Source organism: Triplophysa dalaica, chromosome 23 (assembly GCF_015846415.1).
Source record: "Triplophysa dalaica isolate WHDGS20190420 chromosome 23, ASM1584641v1, whole genome shotgun sequence".
NCBI lineage: Eukaryota > Metazoa > Chordata > Actinopteri > Cypriniformes > Nemacheilidae > Triplophysa > Triplophysa dalaica.
The window spans coordinates 4,460,034-4,480,356 of NC_079564.1; the positions used below are offsets into that span (position 1 = coordinate 4,460,034).

A 20,323-nucleotide genomic window follows, 5' to 3' on the forward strand; every position below is an offset into this window, starting at 1 on the left:
CTCATCAAGAGAAACACAATCTTAAATGGATATCTGATATACAACTTGGAAGTGATTTTTGTGATTTGTACCATTTAAAGGTCAACATGCCATGTGTAGTGTAAATACTTCCGTGAAGGCTATACAATGCGCTTTTGTTGCACTTAGGAATGTTAACAACCATGACTTTGCAAAAAGGAGACACTGGTATCTTGTAGTTTAAAAATATGACAAACTTTTAATTTTTTTAATAGAAGTTTTCATTTTATGAATCTAAAGAATACAGAATAAATATCAGAAAATTGTATTCAATTGCCAGGAATATATTATTTTATGTAAAAGGTTAACAAATGTTACAAACCATAAAACTGTTTCTAAACCTCTCCAAAAGTTTGTTCATGCACACAAAACATGTTTTTGTTTCGATGAAACACCAAAACATCTCTGCTGATGGCAAGAAATCGCCAGGATTTACATTGTATGACATCATAGATCATACAGGGCATCAAGAACAGTGGCAATAGACCAGGCCTGCGTTTTACAGCTAAAATGGCAGTACTCTCCATTTTCATTGGTCAGCTCTGGTAAACCTTTCCAAGGTGATCTACATCAAAGAAAAATATTAAAATTAATGAAACACTTGTAGATGAATCAATGCAATCTGCAAGAAATGCAAATAACTTTTTTATGTGTACTAATAAGCTTTACAACACCTTTCGAGATGGGCATTAAGTCTCGACAGAACGTTCTTCACCAGGCACACGGTTTGGTTGTACATTTCTGGGCCAATTTTTTTAGCAAAATAAAGTTTCGCTCGTAAGAAGTATCCGACCGGCCAAATCCATTCCTAAAAATGGAAAAAATTAAAATTGTCCTCAAGCAAACTCTCACGTCCTAGACAATTTGTAAAGAGATGAAGTGAAAACATACAGGTCCTAGGTGATAATTGTATCCTTTTGCACAGTAGTAGTTGTCATTATCCAAGGCGTTGTCATAGAAACCGCAGTACACCATATCACTGTCAAACAAATGTCAAAATCCCAACATTACAAACTTTGTATGGGCAGCAGCATTCCTTACACAGTGTAAATATCCACTCAGGATCACTTACTCTGGGTCAAGTGTTTTCATCCCCAATGGACCCAACAGCTTCTTTTCTGCGATCTTCAAAGCCGCCCAAGCTTTCTCCACCGTAAACAACTCCGGTGCCTGGTTAAACCCAGTTATGCATGAGAGACCCGAAACCCTCAACAGGAAAGAAACTGATGTGCAACCTGTAATATTGTCAAGTGTCAGTCTGAACTCACCACAACCATGGCGATGGTGAAGTTGGGCCTGAGCTGGTAATCACACCAGGGGCTGGAGGCACCGTAACTGTCTTTGTAAATGTTTCTTTTGTGGACCAGGTCGGGGTGACTCTCATTCGGGTCCGCAGGGTCATCGGATATGTAAAACATATTTTCAAAATTCTCCTGGATCTTTTGGTTCCACTCTTTATAAGACAATGCCTGTTCTACACCTAAAAAAACACATTGTAGAGGTCATTCTTGATCCTTGAAGCTTCATCGTTTTAATAAATCATGACAGTGATGCTGATTCAGATATGATCATTCTCATGAATGAATGAATGAATGCATAGCACTTTGTTGTGTATAAATCTTGTATCAGTCTCATAATTTAACGACGCGATTTATGTTTGCATCAAGCCTTAATTTCACTAGGATTTCAATCTTTGACCTGGCCTTAGTCAATATCAAATATACCAATGTTATATTTTCATAGAATGTTCTTGAAGTTGTTTAGGATGACTTTATGTAGAAGTAACTACATGCAGTAAATCTGAAAAAAAAAATCGCACATTATTAACCCAACCTTAAGTTGTTTCGTTGGTAAGCCGAACACAAAGAAAAATGTTTTGAAGAATGTTGTGAAGAACTAAGAGTAGGGAAAAACTACTTTGGTAGTCAATGGTGCCTCAGAACTGTTTAGTTTCCCACATTCTTTAAAATATCTTATTTTGTGTTCAGCAGATCAAACAATTTTTACAGTTTTGTGAGGGTGAGTAAATCATGACAGAATTTTCATTTTAGGATGAACTATATAGCTAACCAAGGAAGTGTCACGTTTTAATGTCTCCTGATTGAGATGACAATGCAAAAAAAATTGATTCCCCAAAGTGGTGATTGGTCTTCACAAACACCAAGCCCTTTTTAGATGTTATCACATGTTTTGGTCATGCTATGCATGTTTGACTGACAATGCATGATGTGTTTTGTGATTAAATCTATGTGGGGCTGATAGCAAATGCTGGAAGTCTTGAACCACTTGTGAAACGTAATGTCTTTGTGGTTTACTGTTTTCAAGATAAAACCATCCCATATAATGTAAGGAACATTCTGTAAAAATATAATTTCTTTAAAATTGACTGATTAAGACCGTGTCAAAGATTGGTGCTCAGTGGTAAAAGCATTGCGTTAGCAGCGCAAAAGCTTGTGGGTTCAATACCCAGGGAACACATACTGATAAAAAAAATGTATATCCTGAATGCACAAAGTCCCTTTGGATAAAAGCGTCTGCCAAATGCATTAATGTAATTGTTTTGTAAATTATAGTTAAATAATTTTAAATTAATAGTTGAAGTAAAACTTGGAAGCTCATCTGAAAATTAGATTTGCCTAGATTTCACAACTTTCAATATAAAGAACATATGAACAGTGAGTTGTGGAAAGTGATAAAAAACACAAATATATAAAATAAATGATAATAAGTCAATCAAAAAATGAAATGAAAGTAAAAACATGTTTAAAAATCCAGGACATACCATCTCTGTGTATGGTAACAGAGGAGTATGGGAAATAACCGTTCTCATTCATCATCATAAGCCAGCGCACTGCTGACTTACTAAGACCCACAATCTCAACCGCAGATCCGTCCCTGCACATAAACAAACAATACCATAGTCAGTGCAGTTGACTGACGTCTCCAGGACTGGTTTGTCCAGACTCAACACGATTCTTCCATACCCTTAACAAAGCATTCTTTTGTCCTAAATATAGATCAGCACTATTATTGTAAAGTGGTTTTACAGGGCAGATATGTTAGTGAGAATAGCACCTGGGTGTGGCCGGGACACCTTTATTGTGTGCTTTGTCACTCTCTCCCATTTTGTCCATCCACGTCCCACAGTTGAAGCGATTTCCACCGTAAACAAAACCCGTCTCTGGATTTACTTTGGCCTCCACGTTAAATCCTATTGGATTGGATGATGGTAGGGCTTGAGAGGGAATATTTTGCAACACAAAAAGGGACTGAGCTCCTAATGATCCATACTATCTCACCTTCATCTCTCATGTTTTGGTCGATCTGTGGCCCGGCGTTGCTCTCTCTGAACTCTATTCCCTGTGCATGTCGCTGCATTGCTTCTTGAATGACCACATACAATGGCAGGTCATGGTCCTGAAAACATTTTAAAATAGTTCAAAAGTTTAAAGGCAGTTTTGACAAAAAGGATGTTTTTTATTGTAACAACCACTTTTTATTGCATGATCACTTACAAAATGCAAACTAGGGATCATCTTAATAAACGTCCACGCGTTCTTGCTTATTTTTGCTATCTCCATTGATTTTACATTACTAGTCACCCTTCATGTTTGTCGGTGGGTTTTGCAAGTATTTAATCAATTAAAAGTATTGAAAAGAGGTGTAAATTGTGTGTTAAATTATTGAAACAAAGCAGTGTTTGCAGTGTTAAGCTGCGAAAACATTGAGACGTTTTTATGGGTCTGAAAACCGCAGATGGAAAACTCTTAAGAGCTGTTGATCAACATAGGAAAAATGGCAATTCAAAAGCGATGAATAAACAATTTATCATAATTTTTTCTATTAGTATGGTGAAGACAATTAAACTGCGATGAACCTGTGGTGTCCTCCTTCAGGCTAAAAAGTATCGTAAACAATGACATAGCAAATATTTCTGTCTCACATTCAATTCATGCCATTCCATGTCATTCACATGACTGTGCAATCATCAACTAAATGAAGACATTGCCTCTAAAAAAATCAACTCTAAATGATAGTAATTATTAAGAAATCCTTATCTAAATTTTGCCACTACTTCATAACCTCTATAACAACCTCCAGCATAATATCTCACATTCTAAAAGTGGACAGAATATATATAGTAGCTACACAGTATCTGAAATTAAAAACAAAGATCGCACTTCTACTTCAAGTTTAGGGCACACTTAAGTTTTAACGGTTATTTTTGTTTTCCACATAATATCTACAATCAAGATCAATTCCACTGAAAAGGAACATTTTTGTAAAACCTATTTTAAAATCACATGCATGAGGTTAAATATGGTTTTAACAGCCTTTTCCCTTGTTTTAAGCAACAACAACAAAAAACACAAGACAAAACAATGCCAATTGGGCAAGAAAAATAACTGAATGGAACTGAAGATATAGTCCTGGAGAATATAAATTGCGTACATCTTAAAAGCAAATTAGGGATTAATTTAATAAACGTTCACGACTTCTTGAATATTGTCGCTATGTTTGTCGGTAGGTTTTGCAAATATTTAACCAATAAAGCTTGTAAATTTTGATAAAAATGTGATAAATTATTGAAACAATGCAGTGTTTGCACTGTTAAGCTACGAAAACATCCAGACATTTTTACGCAGCTGAAAACTGCAGGGGCAGACTTTTCAGGCAGATGCGTTTTGCTTACTATGATACGCTGAGCGTGAAAAAAACTCCAAGAGCTGGTACTCAACATGGGAAAAAATGGGAATTCAAAAGCGCCGTATAAACAATCTATTATACTTTACTATTAGTATGGTAAAGACAATTAAACGATGAACCTACAGTGTCCTCCTTCAGGCTAAAAACTGTCGTAAACAGTGACATAGCAAATATTTCTGTCTCACATTCAATTCATGCCATTCCATGTCATTCACATGACTGACATGGAATGGCATGGAATCAGATATAACTACCTGTGATGTTTTATGTTTTATTTAATTTTATAATGTTGTTTAATGACCCTGTCGAATTGTTATTTATGCTTACATTTTCTAACTTTAAAAAATATTGAACAGCTGGAGGAATATTGTATAAGGAGGAGGACATTTTTCTTTCTAAAAAGCATCTGACTGAACAATCGGAAGCATTTTATATAAATATAATGCATTATCCCGCCCCGTCCTTCAGCTCAGTATGGGTGTAGAACAGCTACTAGTTTTAGTATCGTGTAGTTGTTGGCGGATCTCAACCGTGTACTTCTGCATGCCATTGATGAGTCCTATTCTGCATATGCGTGCTGTACTTACAGTGTGTATATGCATTAGTTGATACCACCTCCAACCATGAATCAATAACTCTAAAACCCATATTACAAGCATGAAGTAACTAATATTTTGTCGGTTGAGTACACCATAAATCTTTGGGGTCTTAAATTATAAACTTTGGAAAATATTGTTGTAAGGAAAATCTTTACATAAAGAAAACATCGCCTACTTCTCTAGGCTCTTTAGATAGAACCATGTATGATGTGTACAGTAACGGTGAACTGTATTGTACAGTATAAGTATCATGCTGTAACCACGTGATCATGTTTTTTTCCTCACCACTGTCCCAGGTGGGTGTGGCTCACAATCATCTGTGGGAAATATACGTGACACAGGGCACGTTAGAATGTCTTTACCATCTGGCACCATGCTGCAGTAGTCCTGAATACACTGAAGCCACCACCATACCGCATCACGGCAATTATACCGTGCTGCCACGCCCTGACCAAGCAGGTTGGGGATCAGACCGTGGCGCATCGCGCCCGCAAAGGCCAGGATGATGTTTCTGTCAAAACATAGCAGATTATGTAGATATCAGTGTGAACAGAACCCAATGTATTATAAAACCAGCTGCTCACCTGGCCTCAACATATCTCCCTGTTAAGAGCATGAGACCACGAAGAGCTATAAAAGTGTCTCGGCCCCAGCAGCGGAAGATACCCGTGGAGAAATGAGGCAGACCTACATGTGAAAAGAAAACACTTGTAAAGTAAATACAAATGAACATTCTTGGTCCTCTCTATAAGAAACTGAAGTCTGATCATATCAGTTTGTGAGAAATGTTTAATGATTTCAGTTTTGATCTTTAGTGTTTGACTTGTGATTTAAAGTTTATTTATATACATTTATAAATGTATTTATTTTATCATTGCTATGAGGTCCTATAATGACGACGTAAATAGTTAGAACTATTACTGTTAAAGGGATACTCCAACCAAAACTAAAAATGCATTAATAGTTATTCATGAATTATTCTGTTTGGTTTCCAAAATTCTTCCAAATATCTCATTTTATGTTCAACCAAACAAAAAAAATAGAAACAACAAATGTTCCTACTATGGTGGTCAACGGTGCCCCAGAAATGTCAGTTGCTAACATTCTTCCAAATATCTCCCCTTGTGTTCATCGGAAAAAAAGACATTAATGCAGGTTTGAAACAACTGTATGAATCATCTTTAATATCTGAATGAGTGATCATCTGTCAGGCTTTTCTCCAAATATGGTAACGACAAATAGATTTAAACTGCGATGAATCTGTGGTGTTCACCTCAGGGTTAAAATTGTCGTAAGCAATGACACAGCAAATATTTCTGTCTGACATTCAATTCATGCCATTCTATGTCATTCACATGACTGTGAAATCATCACCTAAATGAAGACGAAGCCTCTATAAAAATCACCTCTAAATAATAATCGTTTATAAGAAATCCTAATCTAAATTTGGGCGCAACTTCATAACCATAACAAGCTCCTGCAACGTAATATCTCAAATTGTAAAAGTGGACAGAACATGTGTAGTATATGCAGTTTAGCTGAAATAGAAAACAAAAGTTGCACTTCTACTTCAACTTTAGTGCCCAGTTAAGTTTCAATCGTTATTTTCTTTTTGTTTTCCACAAAATTGTCTACAAACAAGATCAATTCCACTGAAAAAATATTTTTTGTAAAACGTATTTTTAAAGCACATACATGAGGTTAAATATGATAGACAAACAGGTTTTTCCCTTTTTTCAAATAAACACAAGACAAAACATCAATTGGGCAAGAAAAATAACTGAACGGAACTGAAGAATTAGTCCTTGAGAACATGTCTTAAAATGTTGACATCTGAAGTAAATTGATGTTTATTAGGACATTTAACAGAATTCTGGCAGTGCTGGTTTTAATTTCTTAAATTTAAAAGTTAGGTTTATTGTGTGCAGGACAATACACATTTCACAAATGCTGGGTTGTTTTAATCCATGACAGTGTCAATATAGACATTTTACAGGTTCATTCAAATCAATAGTTGGGATTCTCAATATTTTACCCAACAATCCCGGCCTTTTAAGAATGTAGGTTTCATTTTCAATTCATCAATTAAAAATAATTATATATTTAATCTATATAAAAGAATTGTCCATAGTTAAGGTACACACTACATGCGAAATGCAATAAACCTTACATCAAATCCAATAAGAAAACAGTGCAAAAAAATATATCTTTGCTGTCCTTCCAAAACCTTTCCAAATAAGTGTTTTTCAGGAGACGGACAAAACCCTGTACTTTCTAAATGTGTTGTCAAAGTTGAAAAGCACGTTTTGTTACTTGGTTAGATATTTGCTAAACCCAGAGACAAGCATAAAAGGTGACTAATAATGATGATTTATTACAAAAAATAAAAATCACAAAATATAGAGATACAAGGTTACAAAAGGACAGCAGGGACATTCTTAGGATGAATGTGTGTGTGTGTGTGTGTGTGCATGCATGCATGCGTGTGTCTGACCTGCAGCAATAGAAACACAACACTGCTCCTCTTTATTGGCGACAGCATTTAGACGAACCGGGACGTCTTCAAGTTCAGGGGACAGGGAGGGCAGTGTTGGCACGCGACCCACCCCGCACATCTGAACCGAACCCAGAGCCAACAGCTTGACCAGAGTCGAGCCATTCTGAACAAAGCTGCAGTTAAAGACAATTTGATCAATGCTTCCCTCAAACACCAGATTTTATCTCACTGTTAAAAAAGATCAAACCTGGACATCTGCTTGAATACAGCGTCTATAGCTGTGGCATAGGCCCCAATGATGATGGCATCGAAATATCGTGGCACTAGATATCGTGGAATATGCTTGAGGTATGTAAAGATGGAGCTGAACCATTTTCCCACCTTTTAAAATCAGTAAAGGAAATTAAAAGGAATAGACAAATTATTTGGGGACTTTTTCAAATATAGTGCAACAGAGAACATGATCGAGATTTAAACAAACGGTATAAATATGATAATAATATGATAAAAATGAAGAATAATAATATGACAATTACCTTGGCCAGCACAATTAAAAAAAACGACATATATTAGTATTTAAGTCTTTACCTCCCGCAGAGCTCCGCTTCTTTTCAACAATCGAGTGCTCACATAATCGATCATCCAATCACCTTGTCTGAGATTTTCACAGAAAGGATGTCCCAGGTCATTTTTGGGACGAATCTCAGACAACACAGACACTAGACCTGTGAGAAACGAACACACGATCGCATGACCAGTGACTCACATTTACCTATGTGATTTGAGTGATGGAGTTATTTTATACCTTGTAGGCCACCGTACTTCAGAGGCATCCAGGATGGGATATTGTAGCAGCCACTTCCATCTTCCTGTTCCTCAGCCTCACAGCGGAACAATAACACGTTCAGCTCGGCCAAAGTCAGCTTGGACATTAAACTGTCACAAAAAATTTAATCAGGCCTTAGTAACTGAACCGACACATTATGACCCCGTTTACACTTCAGCTAAATTTGAGGTAATTGATAACTAGAGCAAGAACTTAATGCTTTTGCAATTCTTTTGCTTTATCAGTATGAGGTTACACCCCGACGTCTTCTCTGGCTTCAAATGTTTGTTTTTCTCAAACTTTTTCTAGAGAAGGAAAAACTTTTATTATAAAATATAAGTCATGGATGAATTGAGGGTCAAAATCACAGTGTGAAATACACAAATTTGAAACCTAATTATAGGGGGTGAAAAATGACATAATTATTTAGTTTTTACACCGAGATTGGTACATTTATGAGAATTATACCGTATGTCGACTCTCAAAATCATTGTTGCATTAAATGCCAATAGTGACCCTTTTTGTGTTCTTTACCCAAAATCGAAATGCCTGTAACTCAAAAAGTATTAAAGATACCTAAATATGTATAGTGTCACAATATGGCAGCATTGACAATACAGTCATATAAAAAAACATGATTTTTGGTTATTGTGTTAATTATACACAATCCACAATATTGTAAACAATTCAGCACCTTGATAGCCTCAATGTTTAAAACATCTTTGTATTTTCAGTGTGATTCATTTACCAAATAAAAATAAACAAATGAAGAATTTAACTGATAGTATCAATTAATTAAATTTTTGAAAAGCATTTTAATCATTTCATTTAATAGATAATATCGTTATTGCCAATTTTGCCAAGATAACCATGCAGTGAAAACCAGATATCGGGACACCCCTCACATTGTTTAAGATTCTGGTTCTTAACAAACTTGTGTTTTGGTGTCTTCCAAATGTGGGTCAGTTGTTATCCAGCAAATACGTACTAAATGTAATTGTGCCAGACATTTTTTTCCACCTGTAATTGTTTCCATGAAAATAGTGACCAAAATCAAAAAAAATATCCGGGACCCTACAGTTCAATAGAACTTGACATCTAACATCAATGTAAATGAAATATTTTCCCTCAAAAGCATCAATTAATGACCAGAAATAACTCTCACCTGGCTAATGGTCGCCCCAGGTGTAAGCAGCACTCATTATAGACACGTTCTTAAAAGTGTGGAATGTTCAAATTGAAAGATGACTCACAACTCAAGTGCGATTTTTAAGATGCCTGGAACATTCCTGTCAGTCAAACTTCGGGATTTATAGATCCGGTTAAACTGTGACAGCTGAGTCCGCAGGAAGCCGACCATGTTCTGAGAGTTTGGATCGAGACTCACTCTGTGGGACCAAGCATATGTCCTTTATGAATATATTTTTATATATTCAATACAGTCTCGGAAGTACTTTTTATTATTGATAGGGCCTTAAAATGATCCACTATGCTGACAAATCTAGAAAATGTGTGAGCATCTAAAAAAGACAGCTAACTACAGCTCAGTAGCTTTTATATACAGCTGTATCAAATGTCATATATAGATTTCACTGGGGGGGTGTGTGTGTACATTGTGTAAGGGCTTTTCACCTGAATACAATAACACTACCGGGGGTGAGCTTTTCGAACAAAATCTCTTCGACAAACTCGTTGCGGTCCTTTGTGGTAGCCGTTCCGCATCTGACGATTTCGCTATCCTTTACCTATAAGGTAAACAAACGCAACATCTAAAGCTATCAAATTCTCAGCACTCCAACAATTATGCACAATTCTCACACAACCAGTTTTCTCCGTACAGAAAACAAATATCCCGCCCCGTCCTTCAGCTCAGAATGGGTGTAGTGCTGCTACTAGTTGTAGTATCGTGTTACCTGTAGGTGTTGACAGATTTCAACCGTGTACTTCTGCATGCCATTGATGAACTTCTCATCTTCCACAAATGACTCAGCGTTTCTCTCCACTGTTCTCGCCTCTAAAACCACCTCCTCGATTTTACCTGGGCGACAGGAAACGTGACATGAGAGTTTGATGTGAAGAGCGAACAAGAGCTCTGAACTGTTGTGTCTGTACCTGGAATGTACAGGGGGGGCAGCTGTTCTCTGTACTGGTGTGTTTCAGGGTTTTTAAAGGCCGTACGAGACACACACACGACAGACTGATGTGTGCTCGGGCAGTGCCGGGTTATTGCAACCGTGTCTTCATCTAGTTGATCTACATAAACCTGTTACATACAAAATCAACACAAAAACACACAAATGCAAGCACATTTAGTTAAACCGACATTGTTGATATTTTGGGTTGTTGCCCGTTAAACCTTGACCATTAAACTGTTCATAACACAAACATAATTTGTTCTTGTTATATGAATTCAAAAGTATTTTATTTTTGTCACCAATAGCATGCCATGCTATGTGGCACAGCTTTTTTTAATCCCGGGAAGTTGTGACATCACATTGGATAAACATCTCTTCTAAATAACTTAATTGCAGTTCATCTGTATTTGAATATTCTCAAAAAAGTCCTGCTGTTGAAGATAGTGATGTTCATCTGGGGTATGTTGCACTGTCAGAAAAAATGTTGCTAAATTTGTACCTTTAGAGGTATAATGGCTTGTCACTGGGGCAGTGCCCTCAAAGGTACAAATATTGTACCCTATCAACACAGCAAGCAACCATATAGTCAATGTTAAAAAATAATTGATTTGTCAATGATAAGTGCATTGAATCAATATCACTTTTGCACCCGTAATTAATGTTGAAAAAATGTTGAAAGGGTACAATATTTGTACCTTTGAGGGTATTCCCCCAGTGACAAGCCAGTGTACCCCTAAAGGTAAAAAAAATAGCAATTTTTTCTGACAGTTTATGAAGAGATAGACAATATTCTGACCTGAGTGAAGCTCTTCTCTGCCAGATCTTGATGAAGTTTGTTGAGTGCCAATTTTCCAGCTATAATACCGGTTTGCAGGTTCACCTCACCAACAGAGGAGGATGACAGATTAGGGTTCCACTTGGGGTAAAAACGCTCCTCTTTTACTACTGAAATCTGAAAAAAAGAGAATCAGTTTCAGGTTTGACTAGTTAGCAGTCTCTGCAGGTGGATATTGAAACTACATCCCTTTGTCGCTGCTAAAAGCTTCAAAAATTCCAATTTGCAATGCATTTGGACTTTCTTGTAACATTTCCATCATCTATCTTTATATGAATATTCTGTCAACATTTATTTAACCTCTTATCATCTCAAACCGTATGACTGTCTTTCTTCCGCAGAACACACAACATTATTTTAATGAAGAACGTTGGTACCCATTCACTTTTTTTTATGAAGAACGTCAATGGGTACCGCTTTTTATTTGGTTACCAACATTCTTCAAAATATCTTATTTTTTGTACTGCAGAAGAAAGAAAGAACTAAAGAAAGTACATGTTTAAAATTGCTAGAGGGTGAGTAGATTAGCGTTCTCCATGTATGTTAGAACTCCTTGGGCGAAACTTTTGTTTATACACAAACAGTGGCAAATAATCTGAGGCAGGGCTCTGGATGAGTAATACTAGAAAGATGTTTTGTAAGGGATGTGTAATAATAGATGTGTTGAATGCACAAAGGTCCTTTGTGCTTAAATAATCTGTCTTGCAAAACTGTTTTGAAAACAAACACTTTTTTCTTAACAAGAACTTTAATACAAAACCCTTGGTTGCTTAGTTATTACACACATTTTTCATACCTGATGAGGTACGAGCTCATCGTATCCTCTAGTGCTGCCTGTGGCACAGCAGGCCATAGAGACGATAGCAGAACTGGGTAAAGCATCATGTACCGAACGTACCTAAAAGACACAAGGGTTTAACCAAAACTAAAGACTTTCATTAAAACAACTGATGACTCATTCATTTACATTTATGCATTTGGCAGACGCTTTTATCCAAAGCGATTTACATTGCAATGTATTATATATTTGTTACTGCTATTTGAACTCCCCTGGGATCGAACCTATGACCTCGTCACCGCTACTGCCATGCTCCAACCACTGAGCCACAGTACTTCTTTCTATATTAACTCTATAATTTTATAATATAATAATATAATAAATAACTCCAATGATAATAAATAACTAACACAATGTCTAAGATCCTCATACTGTACATTGAAAATATGTAGTTACAATTCACAAAATAAATGCTTGTTTGGAAAGGATTTGTTTGGTAGATTCTATCCTTTTTTGCAGACCTGTATGGGACATTCATTGTCATGGGTAACATCCAGAAACATGGCGTGAGCGACAGACGGGATCAAAGGTCTGAGGTTTGGCTGTACAAAAGACCCCACAGGTTCACCTCCGAAGCGAAACACCAGCCGCCCCTCCTCATGGCTGTCACCGGCACTCATGGCCTCTGACAATGAGAGAACAAATAATCAGCCTCATCCTACAAAAGAATCATCATAAAGCTTAAATAAATATTACAAGCGTCAAATTTTCTTTCTCATGACCAAATGTTTGACCAAATTTTAAACCAATCCTTTAATTCTACAATTTGTTAGACTTCGCAAAACTTTTATCAATTTGTACAGTTTCGTTACCTCTCTTACGCATCTTACCTCGGATAAGGGAGGTAATGCCAAGCTTAGTGACAAAGACATTGTCCAGCTCCTCGCTGCCCGTGAAGAGCTCGGCCACAACATACAGATCAGGCCTGTGTTCACGAGCAACAGCCAACATATACTGCCAGCCAGAACCCAGCACATAGCACACAGACAGACAGATGGATAAAGAGAGGCAGACACACAGAGAGAGAGACAGAAAAAGAGCCGGAAAGAGAGTGACATACAGACAGAAAGTTTAATAGATGGACCATGGACGGATAGATGGATGGAGAGAGAGAGAGAGAGAGAGAGAGAGAGAGAAATAGAAAGTAATAAATAAACAAAGATAGTTATAAAGTTAAATAGACGGACAATTCAACAGACAGACAGGCATAGAGAGTTAAAAAAGTTAGACAGACAGACAGATAAGCCCCATTCAGAACGAAGGTTGACATACAAGTGAGCCGTTATATGAATAGAGCAGGTTTTCAGTAATGAAGTAATAGTGTTATGTGTGTGGATATGATAGGCAGGTGAGAAAAATAAAGGGTTTTATGAAAAGCAAGGAAAGAGAGAGAGAGGGAGAGAGATAGAGAAACAAATTTAGTGTGAAGAACAGACATGTATCTCCTGTAGTACCTCTTATGAGACTGCTTATCCCCAGTCGATTAACAAACACATTATCAAGCTGCTCACTTCCTGTAAAGAGTTCTGCTGTCACATACAGATTGGGTCTGATCGCCCTAGCTGCAGCTAACATGGCCTATAGACACAACATACCACATCCAACAGGACACAAAAGCAAGGGAAGGTGTCTCAAGGTTATGAAGTATGGACGGTTTCATCTGGCCTAAAGTTAACCTCCAGTCTGTGTTTGGTTAGAGGATTATTTATTTTAGATTATATTTATCTTAATATTAAATCATATTAATAGTATATATTAATTGAATTAAAATTGTAAATAAATCCAAGGGTTAACTATATAAAGGGAAGATTTTTGCATGTTTTGAAAACTATTTCTATATTGGGAAAAAAACGACAAAAATGTTCCATAGATTTTTGCAGCCAATACGTTGATATATCTACCCTGAAAAACATAGAACTATAAATTACAGTGTGACAACTATCCCCAAAATGTGTGCATTTAAAATGACATCATTTAAAAACCTATATAATGCAATTTAAATACAATCTTGCAGTGGAGTGTAACAGCGTACCTCAGCCACATGAATGGGTGTGGAGTGGCAATTATCCAGACGCACACCGGAGAAATGTTTGGCTGTGATCTCTGTGTATTTCTTCATGTGAGCCCACAAGTACGGACAGTCCTCGGGTTTGTCACCATAGCGAAGTTTAACGCTGTCACCCCAGCAAACAAGTTCTCTTCTGATATACACGTTAGACCCTTACAGATAAATCCATCATTAACAAAAAACCTGATGCATTGATGTGCTTCTGCTACAAAGACCAAAATGTTGAATGTTGGTGTTAAGCTGTTTCAGATCAGCATACATCCATCTGGACAAATGCAAAAATTCACACCGGTCAAGGTGATGACCTCACCTGGCTCTGCAAAGTTCTTGAGGGGGTTGTCTCCCATGACCCATCCATTATGAGCCATCAAATGACAAGCTTCATTAGGATTTTCCAGTAGCTGTTTTTCCTGCTCCATGGACATGTCTTCAAATGGGAAGGTAAAATACCTGAATGATTAAAATAATGAAACAAGAGCGATCGGTAAACTTCATCAGAGCATTAAACAATGTACTTAAAAACAACAGTAAACCGAGTGATGTCATAATTCTGACCTTGTCACCAAAGGGTTTGCTCTGGTGACGGGTCCAAGTTGCAGACCGTGGGCGGCAAGACGGTCATAGCGAACTGTTTCTACTATGCAATTTATAGCCTGCAGGGAAACAAGTTTAAAGAGATATAAAATAAGACAGATACGACAATGTTATACTCTAAATTAAGAGAATGGTTCCAAAATGAGGAAAACAAATCATGTTTTTCATTATGTTATCATGTTTTTTGTTGTGTTAGTTAGCTTTATTTCTGAGTTTTATGGCTTAAATCAAAACAAACCAAATGCAGTTTGATTGATATTAATTGGACTGCACAATAAAAAACATGATTTTTGAAATTATTCAAGTGAGAGTTATATCATTTTGGAACCATACTCTGCATCGGGCAAATCTAATCCCATAATTCCTTCCACAAACCTGTCACTCACCTATCATGGAAAATTAATTGGATCATCCTTGTGAAGTGAGAACTTTATGTACCAACCTTTTCTTGATGGCTGTGGATTTCTTTATAGCACTCCACATTCAGTTCTTCTAGACTCATTTTAAACCAATCACAACTCTCTTGGATGGATGAAGGGCCATTACTGTTGGGTTTGTCAACACAGTTCCACTATTAAACAAATTATTACGATCCATCATTAAATAGTCATTGAGTGCCCCAGAACTGTTTGCTTTACTGCATTCTTCAAAATATCTTCTTTTGTGTTCAACAGAACAATGACCGTTATTAAGCAATTCTTCCTACTGTGGTAGTCAATGGTGTCCAAGAACTGTTTGGTTACAAGAATTTTTCCAACTATCAACAAATATTCTTCCAAATAAGAACAAAGAGGGAGAGTAAATGATGACAGGATTTTTCATTTTTGGGTGAACTGTTCACTCACGTGTGTCTTCCATAAATCTCCAGGGCGATTTGCATGTCTATGGTGCTGCTAAAGCGTCTGTTCTGGAAACCTTGTTCGATTTTTAATTTTGGCTTTTTTTCCAATTCGGGCCCCAGTGGTTTGTCACCTGCCAAACACACCAGAGCAAAACTTAGATCTGACACGAAAACAGTACATACAGCCACTGAAAAAAAGAGACCTCTGTTTAGGTGACGTTGACTGACAATATTTCTCCCAAATTTCAAATAAAAATATCGTTTCTATTTGCATTTGAAGAAAAAGAAAAACAGGTCAAAATGACAGAAAAGATGCTCTGTATTTTTACAGACATGGAATACGGCAAAGAAAACAAGTTCATAATCACTTTGATGTAATACAACAGTAATATTTGTAGGCCTACATGTATTTAGGAAAAGTTCAAAAAAAAAATAAGGGATGACCTCAAGTTATCAGTCTTTCACATTGCTGTTGGATGACTGTTGGATCACTCCTGAGGTTTGATTTCGTCGAAATTCCACAGACACCAAACAAGAATGGCCAAAATACATCTAGAAATGCTGACTAAATGACCATTTGGAATGGTCTCTTATTTTTTTCATATTGAGACGCCTGCAGATCACTCACCAGACTGAAGAATCTTTCTAAACCGCTCCACGGTTTTCTCAACATTCACCTGTAAAAACTCCCACAGTTTCAGCTGGGTGAAAACCTCCGTCCATAAGAGTCCTTGAAGCATCTGAAGGCCAAGCCAAAGTACACAGTCAATAGTTTCAAAGGTTTGTGACCACCAGTCTTTAGTTTCAGACTATGTAAACTCACTGTAACGTGCTTCTCATTCTCGATAAGAGCTGGTACACAGCTGTCGCTATATTTTTCATCCGCTACGGCACAGCTGAAGTGCCACAGGGCCCTGTCCAGAAACCAGGCTGGCTTCAGATGAGGAGAGTTGACCAGGTTATAACCGCACTCCGGATGAAGCCTGATCCACTTACTGTTAACAGCTACCCAAGAAAACAAGTAGTTTTTCGGTATCGACAGAGAATTTGTATCCGTTGCACACCAAAACAATTTTCACTTTGACACCCTAATGATACTGTGAATGGATGCTATTGCAGATGGTGCCTATAAGGTCAAAATAGTTATTTTGGTTGATAGATTGTTCCAATGACATCCAGAACACACAACAGAGGGCAATGTGAAACATTAGTAAGTCACACTAATCTCTGCGCAGTCGCATTAAAAGGTCAAACATCTCAACCATTGTCCAAAAGATGTGACCAGCTCACTCCGATCACAGCTATCGATATATAAATAGCCGCTTGTTCATTGGTCTTCTTGAGCTCAGTGTACCAGAGGTGATACTGACAGAGCTTTAACTTACCACTTTAAGACACATTTGTAGCCACCGAAATCATGACTTTATTTAGTCGTGCCTTGTGCTTGTTGAGTATGTACCTGTGTGGTTGTATACCACATCTGTGATGCAGATCAAGTTCCACTCCTTCTTGAGTTTCTCGGTCAGGTTGCCCACGTCCGTCCAGGTGTAGTTCTTGCCAGGTGGAGAGAAATCTGGGTTCAGTTCTAGTTGATCGGCTATGGAGTAGCAGGATCGGGATACGCCGAGTTTCTGCAGTGGCGTGAAGTGGATCATATTGTAACCTGCATATAATAAAGTCAATTTAGAATAAACAGATCACTACCAGCTAATTATTCATAAGAAAAATCATGTCTCAATAAAAAGGATATCATTGACTGGTTAAATGTTGTGCTTGTTAATTAAAAATATCCTCCCTTGTGCATGCTATTTGAACATTGAGATTGAAAGATTCAGACCAGTTTCCTTGGCAACTCTGAGTCTATCCAGCCATTCGTCCAGCGGGCCCAGACACTTGGCCAGGTAGGTCTGAACTGTGATGCAATCCAGAGGCAGGATGTTCCTCTCATGGCCAATCCGCAACACTGGTTCCACTACAATGTAGCCACTTCCGGTCCTTTCTTGATTCCTGCACAACAGAATTATGTCTCATTCTAAAGCAATGAGATAGAGAAGTAACGTTTCATTACAATAAAGGCTGCTCACCCACACCCAAAATAATACTGATAAGATCCCGCTATCTCCATGTCCAGTTTGCAATACTTGTCTGAGTCATCTTCTCTTCCACTGGGGTTAATCCACTCCAGCAGACGGAAGCTGGAGCTGTTGAACTTCTTCCCTTTCGCTGGGTAGTTGGTGTGGACATGCACATTCTTCCCCTGCAAAGTTGGGCCCAAACGAAACTGAAGCTCATAGCCTAGGTGTATTGAAACATAAGACACATTAAAAATTAAAGGAGGACATTAATATTAAAATAATGCTTAAATTTTGGGTAGTGTCCTTGGTGCAACAAAAACAATTAGATTTAAGTAATAAATATCATGAATACTATAGATACTAAAAACAGTTGTTTTCAACTATATCAACCACAGTTAAACATCCACGCAACATTCCCTGCGATACGACGACGACGTCGCCGCCATATTGGACCGGGCATGACATGAAAATAAACATTCAGCGGTTTACAATCTATACAGTCAATTTATTGAAAATTGTATGTGAAACAAGTGGCTGTCTCGTCAAATAATGAAAAAAATATTTTAAAAGAGCAACTTACATTGCTCGCCGTTTCTAAATTACATTAAGGTCATGTGACAGAGCGCTTGTCATTTGACATCAAATGTTACAGTACTTATTCAAAAATCTATTTATAAAAACAAGGCAGAATGCAATGCGGTCTATTGCCCAGTTTTAAATATAGCCGCAATCTGACCTTCAGATACAATAACGTGTATATTTATATCTAGGCTGTATTGTAAATCCTGTAAAAACACTTGTGCGCTATATATACAGTAAAAACGGATGTCATTGCAGATACAAAGTCTTGAGTATGTTAGCAGTAATGTTATTCTCTCAAAAACAAAAAGACTTGGATAAATCAGAGGTAGAAAACTATACAATTTAAGTATGATTATGAATTCAGCAATGATTACTGTAAGTGCAGTAAAAACAGCATTGCAATACACAGCTGATCACTAGAATGAAATTTTATGCTAAGACCTACCCTGCTCCAGGCGGAACAAAGTGCGCTCCAGTCGCTCCATGTCATTGAGGAGTAGCACTCTGGTCTGTTTGACATCTAACATATTAGCGTTCCTTTTTTTGGGATGCCCTTTAAACACGGAGGTTGCCTCTGGATCCACTAGAGCGCGGGCTGCCAAAATACCGAACAACGTGAACAATCTGTTGGCAGGACACACGTTTATAGACTACACCGCTATTCACACGTTTGCATATAGATCTGACCTAGTGACCTAACCTAAAGCGAGGCCTATGGAAATAACCGATATATAAAAAAGCAAAATTGCAAAAACTAAGCATTTAAGAAGAAATATGCATTTGTGGTAAAAAAAAAACATAATCAAATTGTTTGTTAACCCTTTATTCTTTGTTGCACACTATCGTACACATTTGCAAGCGTTAAAAAGTATGATTATTTAATGAGTACATTTACTCCTAATTTAATTTAATATTTGAATCTCAAACGTAATGCATTGCATCATAAATACAGTAAATTACAGAAAACACACTGTAATTATCAAAATAAATAATTTATAGACACAATATACTAAGACGTATTGAAGGAAACCCTACAAAGGCTGACTGACAAATGAGGCATCTCAATGTTTAAATATGATAGTACAAGTACTTTCATTTATATTTTTATAAAATTAATATGGAATTAAAGTTTCATTACCAGCAGCATTTGATGGCCTCCTCACCCTGAAGTGTCCCCCTATATTGACCGCAGAGCAGACCTTACGTGTCTAATAAGGTCACGCATATGGGGTGACATGACCTTTCAGTGACCCTAAATATAGCCAGCACCAGCTCATTTCAAGACTGGGAAAACCATGGGAACAAGTTTCATCCATGCAACAAGACTGTATATATATTGTTTACAATGACACCTTTTGTGTCACTTCAGTTTTTATATGCTAGACCTTGAGTGTTAAGGTTTGCAGGCCCCCTGGCACAACCTGGCACTGACAGCTTGCATCTTTAAGAGCAGTCTGGCCTCCCCCTAGTTAGTCAACTGATACTAATACATTTTAAATACATTTTCTTCTTATTTGAAATGATTTCATATTTTTACGTTTTGATCTGTGAGAGTGAAAATAAACATGCATTTGTTCTTTTATTTTAAGTGTTCTCACCATAAAACATGTCATTTTGTTTGGCAGTAAAAGCTAAATAACTAGCAAAACATTACCTATTATGTTTGGTCATTTTTACTGACGCTCGTCTCTTCCAATATAGTGGGCAT

General features: G+C 37.2%; 1 protein-coding gene across 2 annotated transcripts; it reads right to left on the bottom strand.

Moving 5' to 3' along the window:
- Positions 1 to 109: 109 nt before the first annotated feature.
- LOC130413673 (glycogen debranching enzyme-like) lies at positions 110 to 20,297 on the bottom strand. Of its 2 annotated transcripts, XM_056739056.1 has the most exons (34): positions 20,270 to 20,297; positions 19,061 to 19,239; positions 18,043 to 18,253; positions 17,796 to 17,965; positions 17,418 to 17,621; positions 16,782 to 16,963; positions 16,587 to 16,698; positions 15,963 to 16,089; positions 15,560 to 15,662; positions 15,079 to 15,176; positions 14,834 to 14,973; positions 14,488 to 14,675; positions 13,286 to 13,409; positions 12,917 to 13,080; positions 12,414 to 12,515; positions 11,579 to 11,734; positions 10,760 to 10,910; positions 10,561 to 10,685; positions 10,280 to 10,392; positions 9,901 to 10,035; positions 8,627 to 8,757; positions 8,410 to 8,546; positions 8,069 to 8,202; positions 7,819 to 7,994; positions 5,909 to 6,011; positions 5,610 to 5,835; positions 3,318 to 3,435; positions 3,094 to 3,229; positions 2,801 to 2,913; positions 1,287 to 1,498; positions 1,091 to 1,188; positions 910 to 997; positions 693 to 826; positions 110 to 583 (listed from the first exon to the last, which is right to left on the bottom strand). In XM_056739056.1, the coding sequence occupies exons 1-34, from the start codon at positions 20,284 to 20,286 to the stop codon at positions 466 to 468; spliced, it is 4,725 nt and encodes a 1,574-aa protein (XP_056595034.1). In that variant the 5' UTR covers positions 20,287 to 20,297; the 3' UTR covers positions 110 to 465. The 2 variants fall into 2 exon arrangements, with proteins under 2 accessions (XP_056595034.1, XP_056595035.1); XM_056739057.1 differs by lacking the exons at positions 19,061 to 19,239; positions 20,270 to 20,297 and having other exon boundaries at positions 18,047 to 18,143.
- Between the last annotated feature and the right edge of the window lie 26 nt (positions 20,298 to 20,323).